This window comes from Lynx rufus, unplaced genomic scaffold (genome assembly GCF_022079265.1).
Source record: "Lynx rufus isolate CCGP_SWC_20201006 ecotype Redwood Valley unplaced genomic scaffold, mLynRuf1.p SCAF_10, whole genome shotgun sequence".
Taxonomy (NCBI): Eukaryota; Metazoa; Chordata; class Mammalia; order Carnivora; family Felidae; genus Lynx; species Lynx rufus.
The window spans coordinates 47,650,164-47,663,465 of NW_025814824.1; the positions used below are offsets into that span (position 1 = coordinate 47,650,164).

Here is a 13,302-nt window from a genome sequence, read left to right on the forward strand (position 1 = left end):
CCTGCAAGTCAAGACTGCCAGCTGGCATCCGGAAGACACCAGCCTGTGACAGCCTGCGATGGAATCCTTCCAAAAGTCACCTAGCCATGGGCCTAAAATAGTGCAAGGTCAGAATCATGCGCCGGGGGAAACAAGTGGGCATTTTGCTGGGAGTGTTACAGGGACCAGAGTGAGGCTTTTAAAACAACAGTAACAACAGCTCTACCACTAAGGAGCCAAACATTATAGCCTGGAGATGAGATACAGTCTCTCAGCTGCCTCTTGGATCTGAAACTCTGGCCTTAGCAGTCTTAAGCTACAACCAGCAGAACTATGCAAGGTAGAAAAATCATTTTGGAGTTCATGGAAAAGGTACTGAACAAAGAGTCACAAACCTAGGTCCTACTTCCCCACTCAGGAGGTTGAATCCTTAGGCAAACCACCTAACCTCTGAGCTTCATTCCTCATCTATAAACTGATTATCCCTAGGAAGCTGTGGTAAGTTTCTGGAAGAACAGATACATTGGGCACCATCACTGCCACTAGAAGAAATGCTCTCATCTCCTGGTTCCATGGTTCCGGGTGGTGCACCACCTTCAATTACTGCTTCTCCTGTCCTAATAGGCCAACAACTAAAACCAGGCAGCTCTTTGCTGTTCCCTCCAATACACTGTCAAATTACCCAACACAAGATTTCTTACTCTGATTGCATTCTTAAGAAGCAATAATTGGGGCGCCTGGGTGGCGCAGTCGGGTAAGCGTCCGACTTCAGCCAGGTCACGATCTCGCGGTCCGTGAGTTCGAGCCCCGCGTCGGGCTCTGGGCTGATGGCTCAGAGCCTGGAGCCTGTTTCCGATTCTGTGTCTCCCTCTCTCTCTGCCCCTCCCCCGTTCATGCTCTGTCTCTCTCTGTCCCAAAAATAAACAAACGTTGAAAAAAAAAATTAACAAAAAAAAAAAGAAGCAATAATTTAGAAGTTACTTTAGAAGTTGTACAAAAGGGAGATGAAATGTATCTCTTCATTCTTCTTCATGAGATCACCAACTATGTTGCTCACCATCAAATCAAACTTTGCCCCTTACTGTCCACAAAATAATGCCCATAAATTAGCCAAACTTTTTTAAAAGTCCAAGAAGAACAAGAATTTGTCTTTAACAGTTGGCTCCAACTGAAGGCCTGAGGCTCTCCAGAAAACCAAGGAAATGAAATAGCATATAATAGTCTGTTTGATCACCTCTCCGAAGAAAAAAAAAAAGTAACGTAAACGCCCTTAATGCAGAAAAGCAACAGGCAGACCTGAGCCACAAAAACTGGCAAGAGAAAGCTACAATCAGCATTCTGGAGAACCCATAACCCTGCCAGATATGGTCTTAGGCATGAGGAAGACTCAAGGAAAAGGTGCACATCACTGCTGTTAAAAGCATTCCAGCTTCTGACCTGTTACCTGCTTTCTGCTACTGGAACTATACTAAGAGGAAGGAGCTGAATAAACATTATAATTTTACGACTTTTTCTCAGGTGTTTTGAAAAATGTTATTTTTGATGCTGGTACATCATGCTGTGGAGAGACTATGGGGGGAAAAGAAAGGCTGGGGCTTCATGTAGTACACACACACATACACACACCCTGCCTGGAATCGTTCTGGGACAAGAGCAGAATTAAGACCGTCACAGCAGCATCTCTGTCCAGCCACAACTTAAAACTTGGCAGGTTCTGCATTGCGTAAATATGCTTCACCAGTGACTGGGCTCCTGGCAAACTAGGAAATATTCATACCACAAAAGAGAATCAAAAGGAATAAAAAGGACATGGGAGGAAGTGAAGAGAAGGGAGGGACACAAAACTAAGTAAATAAATATATACCCAAAACTGACCAAGAAAAGCTACACCCTCTGGTCCCCAAAGCAATATGCAGCAACCTGGCAATATCCTTAATGTCCAGACTACAGAGTTCTGTCCCTTTTCTCAATCCCTCAAACACTACCAAACTGAGGGGCAGGGCAGGGTGGGGACCACAACATCTTCTAAATTATCATTTTCTGTCTCATCTCCTTAAGCAGACAAACCACATGGGAAGACAGGATGTTTTAAAAACCTTCTCTAAAGCACTCTCAGTATCTACCATTTACAAATAGCATCTCATGAAATAGTAAGTATTATGTAACATTCCTGGCTTCTAAGCATGGTCCCAATACAAAAAACTTGAAAAATGTTTTAAATCCTGGGGTGCCTGGATCAGTTAAGTGTCTGATTTTTTATTTCAGCTCAGGTTATGATCTCATGACTTGAGTTCAAGCCCCACATCAGGCTCTATGCTCACAGCATAGAGCCTGCTTGGGATTCTCTCTTTGCCTCTTCTTCTCTCCCCCTCCCCTGCTTGTTCTCTCTAAAAATGAAGAAACATAAAATTAAATTAAAAAATTTTTTTTAATCCTTTAACAAAACTAAGAAAACTTTAGATGAATTTGTTAAGGATCTAGATGCCAAGTTAACCACTAGCCAGCCCACCTATACCAAAGCCTTTATCATACAGAAGTAATCTCCATGACAATGGTTTTCAACCTTGAGGGAAATAAAACACTCTTTTTTCCCAGTTCTCAATTCCCCACTCCAAACCAACAATCAAGACACTGTAAAAGCTCCTCAACCAGATGACCCAGGGCACACCAAAATAAGCAACAAATTCATCTTAAAAAATCATATAATCATGAAACAGGATTGGTACTCTTGGTACCAGGAGTTCTTTTCAAACGCCTCTTAAAAATAATATACTTATGAGGGGTGCCTGGGTGGCTCAGCCAGTTAAGCCTCTGACTGTTTCAGCTCAGGTCATTGTGCCATGGTGTGTGAGTTCAAGTCCCACATCAAGCTCTGTGCTGACAAGTGGAGGCTGCTTGAGATTTCTCTCTCTCTCTCTGCCTCTCCCGGGCTTGAGTGCTAAGACAAATGAACAAACTTAAAAAAATTTTTTTTTCAATGGGGCGCCTGGGTGGCTCAATTGGTTAAGTGTCCGGCTCTTGGTTTCAGCTCAGGTCATGATCTCACAGCTTTGTGGGTTAGAGCCCCACGTCGGGCTCTGCACTGACAGCACAGAGCCTGCTTGGGAGTCTCTCTCTGCCCCTCCCCCACTCATGCTGTCTCTGTCTTTCTCAAAGTAAATCAATTAATTTAAAAAAAATCACAATCTTAAATTTTTTTTAAATACTTCTATAATTTTTTTCAATAAAACTATATACAGTTAATTCAAAATTAGTTTTTTTTAAAGAAGCATATACTTTTACTCACACCCCAAGTATTAAAAAAATGAAACTTGGAGGAGCTGCAGACTGCACCAATTTTTAAAACTGCCAGCATAACACGCCTCTTATTCAGAAGAATTTCGCTAAGATGTTCAATACAGGGACATAATTCTAATTCCTCGTTATGACTGGTCTACCTCAAGTGGCTGCCAGGAGAGCAGGGCTTTACAGGCATTGTTCTATCCTTAGATGCTATATTAATGCTGGTTGATCAAATAGATCTTTGGATCTGTTTGCCAGGCTGAACAAAAAGTTAACTAGAAATGTAAGTGCTTAAAGTCACCGAAAGGAAGGCTCTACACTGACATTTTCTACCTACTTATCATTCATCTATATTCATCTCACTAGACATTAACACACACCAAAGATGCTCTCTGCTATTCAAATTGTGCTATTATGCTCAGGACTAGATTAATGATATCCACCATCCTTATTGCAAAAAAAAAAAAAAAAATTACAGCATTGGTCCAACATATGTGGAGCCTCTTTCTACTTCTGCTGGTCCATCAGCCTGCTATACTGCACACGTGGGACAAAGCTTCGCTAAAGCTGTCCTGCTGTTTCTAGAGAAGAGCAGAAAAGGCTGAAGTCTGAAAAAAACAAGGGAGAGAAGACGAGAGACAACACACATAAACCTCACACCTGGTAACCTCTCATATCAGCTCTTTTTTACAGCATTCTGAAGGGAAAATGTCTTTTCTAAGCTGACACCATCAGCAATGCTGTTAGCAGGTGGGCCACAGGCCTCTTTTAAACAGCTCATAACATCCTATTAGTTTTCACAGCACCAAGCAACTTCTGATGACCCCAAAGCATGTGACAAATACAAGCAGGTGACCAGCAGGAAGAAATTCCTACTCCCAGTAGGGGCAGGTCTAAAATCCCAGGGAGAGGGAGAAAAGGTAAGATAAAACTGCTGGAAGGACATCTTATAAAGAAAAGAGAAACTCTCTTTAGGCCAGAGATTAAAGGAGACTTCTTTAAATGAGGTAAAGGAGAGATCTACATTTATACAGAGTGATCTAATATAATTCAAATATTTGCAAGGACAATCAAAAGCATATGAAAACTTAAGAACTCCCACTTTTGTCTTTATATTTGAGTGAACTTTTTAATTCCCATGGCTTTAGGAACCGTCACAAAATCACGACTCTAATATCCACAAAGGCCAGGCAGTAATTTATTCCAAAGTGAAACAAATTAGGCTCCACATAAAAGATGCAGTTGACAAATATTGGCTCCGTGTTGCTCCACCCTTCCAACTTTTCAAGAGACATGAAATGTGGCTCTAGATCTTTATATGGTATTTCCTAGCACCTACAACATTTCACTACTTTTTTTGAAAAAAACAGGTTTAGGGGCACCTGGGTGGCTCAGCCAGTTAAGCGTTCGGCTTTGGCTCAGGTTATGATCTCTCGGTTCATGAGTTCCAGCCCCACGTGGGACTCTGTGCTGACAGCTCAGAGCCGGGAGCCTGCGTCGGATTCTGTGTCTCCTTCTCGCTCTCTGGCCCTCCCCCCACTTGTGTGCTCGCTCACTCTGTCTCAAAAATAATAAATGAATAAACTTAAAAAAATAAATAAAATAAAAATATGGTTTAGGCAAAATAAAACAGCTACAGACCAAATACAACCCTGGCCTGATCTGGAACCTATGGCAGAAACTATTTGTCCATGGATACTCATTTCTTCTTTTTGTCCTCTAATGTCAGCAATTCACTTGATCACAGAAGATATTCTTCAGGGAGTAAAATGTAACAAAATGCTTAAGAGTCAATACAACTGTTCAAGCCAAATGAAAAAAATTAATACAGGGACAAATGAGTAGGTTGTACCTGTCCCAGAATTGTCAGGCAAGAGGTAGAACTACCCCAGGGCTCAGAAGCATGGACAGGTGACTAAGAGACAGAGGGCTAGCACAGAGGTGTCAAAGAGAAGAGAGGAAGGCTGTGGGTAGATCAAGTTCCTTGCAGAGACAATGGGAGCAAAGGGATAAAAGTCAAAAGCACGGATGACCTAGTATTTGAGAAAAGTCCATGAGTCATTCACAGCTATAGGCCAGAAAGGACCCCAGAGGTTTAAACAAAATAAACCAGCCACCAGTAAGTAGCACCTCCGGGAAAGAAAGTGGTGTTGAGTAAACTCATACAGCAAGCAACAGGCCTTAACTGGGAATAGGTTATGAAAACTTGCTCGCTCTATAATAAACTCTGTATACTTAAAACGGTCTAGCTAGTTCCGCAATAAAGGCGGGTGATCCTCACATCACCAGAGGGGCCTCCAGTAGGGAAGCAGGATCAGTAAGATTTTAAAAAACTGACTTTGGAAAGTAGCTCAGAGTAAACTCAAGATCAAGTACAATCGGTTCCAGGAATATTTTACCCACCTTACCCAATTCACTGAATTTATTTTCAAATACATGGTGATTTATTTGCTTCGAGAAATACCTCTTGTACTTCTGATACACACAAATGATGCCTAAAGAATAAAAATGTGTTAAACATGCTTTAAAAACTGAACAAGTGAGCAATTTCCAATAACTTACTTGACAGGGCATCCATCAATGACTTCACTTAGGGTGGTAAGAGGGTAGTGAAACAAGCAGGAAAAAAATGTATTTCTATGTGAACTCCATTTTGTGATGTATAGGAATAGATTCTTGATAAGAGATTAAACAAAATTCAAATCAGGAAAATAGGGACTATTTTAATTTAAATGCTTAAATTTAAAAATTTGATTTCTCATTGAAAAAAAGATGTAATATTTAAATTAAGACATTTATATTCCTGGAATGTTAGCTGGCTTAATTCTCATAATTTCACATGTAATTTTTTAACATTATTTATATTTTCAAGAAAAAAAATGCATCTTAAACTTCCCTTCCAAATCCCATCATCATAGATATATTTATACCTATTTCCATACTAAAATGTTCAAAGACACCATTCTCCCAAAAACTCCCTGCAATTTGGGAATTTTCTCTTTCTCCATGGCAGAAATATACATTATATGATGGCATGTTATGAAGAATTACTAAAAGTTATTGTTCTTAATAACACACTTAAATCCAAATATATAAAACTAATCAATGGGAACCACCTATCACTACCTTTCCAACTCAGTAAACATGGTCAATCCACTCCCAAAAATCTTGTATTTTCATAAGCTCATCTTTACCTCGTCCTTGACATGTGGAGGGTGAGGTTTTATAGTCAAGGAAGTTAAAAAAAAAAAAACAAAAAACAAGGACATAGTAATTGAGCAAAACCAGACAAGGGAAACTTCAGACTTCCAGCTTAGCATATTGTACCTGGCTCGGCTAAATTAAGAATTTCAACTTAAGTGACAAAACCTACTGAGGCAAGACAACTCAGTAGCTAAACTGGCAGCATTGTGCTCACCAGAAGACCTTACATGTGTAATATTTGTTTACAAAATCAGAATGGATTTTAAAACAAACTATAAGAAGACAAGGAAGCTTAGAATCTGCCTTCGATGAAAGCTAAAAGCCCATATTGGTAAGGCTACTGCAGAGAAGAACTGATCCGAAAGGCTTCGCCCTGCCCTCACTAGTATATGACAACAACTCCAATTTTCAAAGTCCTATTTCCCAAATATAACCTCATTTTATCGCTCTTTAATCCTGAGGGCAAGATGGTAAAAACTATACAGAAATTTCGGTGTATGTACATTTCTCTAGGGAGAGAGCGCCCACAGCTTCCTTCAGATGCTCGAAGAGATCAGAATTTGATTATTAGCTAGAAATTTCCATTTTATAGGGACTCCGTAACGAAGATACAGGAAAGCTGAGAATTCTAAAGCAACTACTGTGCCTCTTCTTGTAAGGAAACAACACTAGTCAAGAAAATGTCTAATAAAGCTTGAACTGAGTTTGACCACGGCTAAAAGCAAAATGAAATAAAAACTCATCCTGAAATGTTGATCTGCTTGATATTTATGAAAATATGGATTTTTGTGATATTCTGTTAACACAGTCTTTACGGTTGCTGAAATAATCTCCAGTAACTAACAGCCTGCAACAACAAAAATTCTACAGGAAAAGAAAAGCTAGTCATGTAGAATACATATTCCTTTTTATGAGACAGACTCCTTTAAGTCAAGGGGAAAAGGCTGATATGAATCTATCACTATTAGATTAGGCAAAGGAAAAATATACCGATACCTCAACCTAGGAGTTCAAAACTTACCTGATCTAGAGCAAAACCTTCAACATGTTTAAAAACAAAAAAAACAACATCAGAAAAAACCCTATCATTTTACTGTCTCACAATAAACAAATTTATTGAGAAAAAAATGTCAATTATTTTTCCCAAATAATTTCTAAAAGTGGGTAAGGGGGCCTTGCCTGTCAAAACTTGTTTCCTATATATACATTTTCAGTCAAATTGACATAACGGAAGTCAGATATGGAAATACACACAAATACTATGTGTAAGTTTAAAGAAAGAAAAAAAGTTACTTGCAATTAATAAGGCAAACTCCAAGTTGGTTTAGTTTTAATCTCATGCCACCTATTCCTATGACCTTGGTTATTTCACCTATCCTACTCCTTGCAAGAGCACCCATCCTCTTCTATATGAAGATTTATTACAAGCAAAACCTGTATGCCATCATCCAAAACTATTCAGCAACGCTCAGAAGGGAAACATACAATTAAGAGTATCAGTAAAATTGATGCATTCAAAACCTAGCCTATAACTCTGAGAAAATAATACCTTTACCAAAAATAGGTATCTAATATAGCCCAATCCCTGGACAGATAGTACTAGTATTAAAAGGGGAAATATCTATAGGAATGCACCCAGTACAGGGTTACTCAGAGAAGAGTTGTCTTTTGTTTTATACAATAAAATACAAGGCTAGAGATACAGAAAGTCATATTCTCTTAAAAAATATTTTCCCGGGATCTTGCTAAAATTAAAATTATGATATACATCATGCATGCTGAAATCTAAATGTTTGTTAGTGAAAAATGTCCTAAATATCCCATAAAACATCCATACGATTTTACTATCCTAAATTCCTATTTTTAGTTCAGATTCTGAAAGTTACCAATGCTACTTAAACCACAAAGCATGTATCTTTTAATACACAAAAGCCTTAAAATATAGTATTGCCTAAAGCACCTTCTGTTTCTGCTTAACAAATTTATATTGCTCAAAATCAAGAAAGAAAAATCAACATTGCAAACCAATTAGTACCCAGAATCAAATAAATAGACCTTAAATGTCCTGCCCAAATCAGAAACATAGAACAATGAGTTTGGCATTAAAGTACACAACATGTAGGTTCTGTAAGTAACCAGAACCAGTGAAGACTTCCACATCTGTAGAATGAAACTGGCCAAAGCAAGTGAACATTCTGTGTCTAAGTGTCCTCTACATTGTTAATTCAAGAGTTGGGTGTGGCATCACCAGTGCATAGAGCCATCAAATTTCACACAGTTCTGTAATATATTAGCATAAAGCAGCAATATTGGCAACTAAAAATATTAACAAACAAGAAAGACTTTAGCCAGAATAAACTGCATAATCTGTGGATCCCCATGCGAAATCAAGGTACAGAGTCCCCTTGCTAAAAATTTAAGAATTTCAAGGGAGAGCAGTTAATACTGTATGGGTTATATGTCCACAAAGCAGTTCTACTTCCAAACAACTACTTGTGCTTAAAAACAAAACCAAACCTCAAATGTGGTAGTTTACCATGATTCACGGCCTGTCCAGCGGAATATGCAAAGAATAAGAAAGAGATGAGGTAGAAGGCTACGGGCTGGTTTTCCATAGGGTGACATACCACCCACACCCCACAGCCCCATACCACCTCACCTATATACAGCCCCCCAATACCATCAAAAAAATAATAACCTGACCAGGCTAAAGACCATGGATCTCTAGGCTCCCTTATTCCAAATAAACATTGGTGACAAAGGTGGCAAAAAGAATGTGATATGGTAACTTTAGTAAGAGTTCAAATGAGAGCAAAAGAATTGACATTACCAAGCAGACCAATCTACCAAAAAGGTTACCGGTAAAGGCAGTCTTAATAACATGCCATTTTGGAATATCCAGTTCTTTGGGCAAAAAAGAACATGAAGGGCGGTGCTCTGCCATGCTAATACCGGAAAAGATCCCAGGTTTAAAAAAATCTATTTTTTTTCCCATCAAAGAAAAGCTGACCCCAGTTTAGAAGTCAGGGTATCCTTCGTAGCTTTGTTGTGTCCTTAAGAAAACTTGGGACTTGCTTCTAGAATGAAAGAAAGAGGTTGGGGGGAGGGGGGAGGCAGTATTTTTAAAAATTATAATCATGTTAACAAGCAAAGCATGGAAGGCTAGAATAGCAGGAAGTGGTAACGATTCGGCAAGAAACATCTGTCTGCATACAAAGATTGAAAAGGCTGGATTAAGGAACGGGGCAGTAGAAATGCCACCTACAGCACTGTTGTTCCATATCTCACTGGGAGATAGGTCATAACTAATAGTGCAAAACCCCAGCAGAGAAGGACTTTGCTTCTCTGGTAAAAAAGAAATAACCAGAACCAACCAACCCTCCCCCCACCCCACCCCCAAAAAAACAAACAAAAAGGAACTCTTAACAACTCATGCATTTTTAGTCTAGAAAAAATTTTTTAGTCTAAAAATAAGGTTCAGTAGTAAAATGACAAGCCCAGCCTACACTCACCAGTTTGGCGTACCTGTTCTATTCCAGGAGCATACCCTAAAAATTCTCTTCAACCACAGGGACAGTGTGTACAGCTTAAAAGAGCTGACCTGATTCCTAAGAGTAAACACTACACAATGGAGCAAACACCTAAAGAAGTGGGGGGGGGGGGTGGAAGGGGAGGGGGGCTTAAATGCCTCAGGCTGTCTTTGAGGGATAAATAAAAAAACCTCATTCCCCGAAAGGTGGCAGCACAAAGTTACCCAAAAAGGAATTAAGGGGCCAGTTTTGATCACACAAACACAAAAATTCTCTCAAAAAGGAAAAAAAAAAAAAAGGAGAGGAATCATATAAAATTGGATATAATGTAATAATTTAATTTTTCCTGCCCCACCCTAGGTATTATCTTCTAGACAGTTTTTTTTCTTGCCCCCCTTCCCCTTTTCTCCCCCATTTTCAAGGGAACTTTCTCTAAGTACGAACACCCTCTCCAGCAGTATTAAATCAACATTCCTACAAACCTGTTATAAAGAATAACCCAAAAACAAATGCAGTAATGTTCCAGTCCATCCAGCAGAACAGTCATCATTTCTAGACCAAAAGGTCCAGATGAGAAAGTAGATCCAGAAAAGCTTTTCTACCCGCTTACCAAAATGGAGACTCTGGGTCAGCTTCCGCAAGAGCGAGCGAGCTTAGCACAAATGAAAAATTCAAAGGACTCTCGGGAAACGATTCTCGAGAAGATTGTCTTCAAGGGCAACTAACCAGTATTTCATACAAACTGATTTTCTAAGGGGATGGGGAAATCACACCCCAACTGGTATTCGAGTGGTTTTAAATGGACTTATTTGTCTCAAGTTTGGGACTGAGGTACATTTTTATGAAGACAGGATTATTATGGGTAGGTCCACCAGAAAATTAAGTTTTAAAAAACTCTTTGTCCTTGACGGAGATCTATTCATTTGGCATTGCTAAACATCATTCCTTGGGGAGGAAATAAAAGAGAATAGATACCGAGTAACAAATTCTCCTTTCTCACATTCTCGGAAAATGTAGAAAGAGTAAGAGATGAAATTTTTATCATAAAGATGATCATTTTAAATGCACACTATTTTAAATGACCATCTGGACAACTACAACTCCATGCTCATAGCTCACATCTAGAGACGAGGTTTTGCGCTCCAGCCCTCCAGGATAACAAGTAGGCTTTTAAGACAACGCTGTGGAAAGACTGCTTGCTGGTCATTGTCAAGACCACTGGAGAGGCACCTGCTGGTGAATCGATGTTGGTCTGAGAGAGACCACCAATCGCACCAGTGCACGCACACACATCCGTGCACGGGGGCCGCAGCTGGCCAGCCCTCCTGGCAGAGCTGAAGGCGCGACTGCCGCAACCTACCGGAGCGAACCAAAGCCCCGGGTCCACCTCGCCCAGCGATTCCCGCCCAGAGCACCGCTCGCGCGCAAACCCAGGATGCCACCGCGAGCTGCGACCTCGCGCGGCTGCGCCCGGCCTCACCTAATACCGCGCAAGAGAACGAGCGGCCCGCGGGATCCTCTTTGCTCTGCCCCGGCCACCCCCAGTCCCATGCCACCTCTGCACATTGCGTGGCCGCTCCAAGTCTCCAGACGCCCCGGGAGCTCCAAGGACCACACGCGAGGAGGTGCCGTACCAAGTGGGCACGCCACCAGACACCATCCGGCAGAGGAACCCACCGCACACAGTCTCCCGAAAGGCGGGGTTGTCAGTTCGCCACAGGAATCTTGCCCTTTTTCTAGAAAAGCCCCCTCCCCCGCTTTCCCTCCAAAGCACTCACCTGCGTCTCAGCGCAGTTCCCCTCGCGCTACACGCGGCCGTACCGGGGCACGTCCAGGCCCTGAACACGCTGCCTGGACCGACTGGCCCCGCTCGGCTCCCGCCGCCCCCAACCAGTTAGTGCCCACAGGAGGGGCGGTGCCACCTCCCGAGGCGCCCAATTCCCTCTACTCCCGCCGCAAGGGGCCGAGCTCTAGGAACTTCGCGTGCACAACCTCCGCCGCCCCCACCGGCGTTCCCGCCCGAGGCCGGACTAGGGCGTCCCACTAAGCGGAGGCCGGACTCCGCTCGGCGTCGCGGCGCCCGCACACAACCCTTAGCCTGGGCGTCCAGAACAGACCCCGGGCCAGGCGCGGCGTGCCCGTCCTCCCCGCCCCCACTCCCACGCCCCCCGCACTTGCCTGCTACGACTCGGAGCTGCAGCTACTACGGCTTGCGCCGCCAGCCGTCAGCACAGCCGCGGAGGAGTCGCTCCGGGCGGGCTCCGCGGAGAGGCGGTGGCGGCGGCGGCGGCGTCTCCAGTCCTAGCGAAGGCAAGAAGGCGGACTGGAACCGGCGAAACCCCCGCCCTGCCCGCGTCGCGCCGGCGACCGGCCTCCTCACCCGGCCGGCAGCTGCCTCAGTGACGCCCAGGCGCCGCGGTCCCGCCGTTTGTAGCGGGGCGGGGAGGAGGGGCTTGCTTGGAAGAGCGCCAGGAGGCGGGGCCGGCGGCGAGTTCGCGGCGCCGCGGCCGCCGCCGCCGGCGCGTGCCCTGCCCGGCCGCCCGCCGGTCTGTGCTTGCGAGAAGACGCCCGGCTGCGGCTGCTCGGCTGGGTCCCTCCCGTCTTCCGATTCCGAGCAACCTCCGGGACCAGGTTCCCCTGGCAGCGCGGAAAGCGTCGCGCGCCCAGAGGCGGTAGATTCCAGGTGCAAGTTTGCAAACCCCGAGGTTCCAGGCGCTAACGGGGAGCCAGAACGACTCGCGCAGGGGTTACTTTGATGTATATGTATGTGTATCAAATACATACACATACATACATACACATATATAGCAAGTACAGTTAAAAGGCTTTTCCTCTACTTCATAACCGAAGGGTCCTGTCCCTTGGCAGAAAACTAAAGGCTTAGCCCTGGCTGCCCCTCTATGCCTCTCTAGAAGGAATCTGACGTTCAGATAAGCCCGAGTACCTGTGCGGGGTGCTATACTCTGCTTCAAACGCAAAGTAGGAAATCCTGCACTCGACTATACAAGAGCCTGTCGCTCGCCGCATCCTTCCAACGCCCCCCCTACGTTAGCCCCGAAATGGCCAACTCTTCACCGAGGGGGCGTCACATAGCTACCTAGCCTTGGCCCGCCCCCACGCCCAGCTCAATCGCCTTTCCCCAGAAAAACCTGTGTCTGTCCTCAGACTCAGCCCCGCGACTGGGAGTCAAAATCGACCCCGAGCCACGCGGTGGGAGCACGTTTTTACACCTGCTCAGCCGCTTAATTACGAGAGCACCTGTCGTGTTGTGGTTTTCATTGCAAAGGCTTCTGTTTTAACCCTTACC

General features: G+C 43.4%; 1 protein-coding gene across 1 annotated transcript in view; it reads right to left on the reverse strand.

The window, feature by feature from the left end:
• ELAVL2 (ELAV like RNA binding protein 2) overlaps window positions 1-13,022 on the reverse strand; it is a 134,769-nt gene extending 121,747 nt beyond the window's left edge. Inside the window, exon 1 of the mRNA XM_047098393.1 lies at window positions 12,940-13,022. Within this exon, the coding sequence (XP_046954349.1) occupies window positions 12,940-13,022 (83 nt within the window). The remainder of the gene's footprint in view (window positions 1-12,939) is intronic.
• Between the last annotated feature and the right edge of the window lie 280 nt (window positions 13,023-13,302).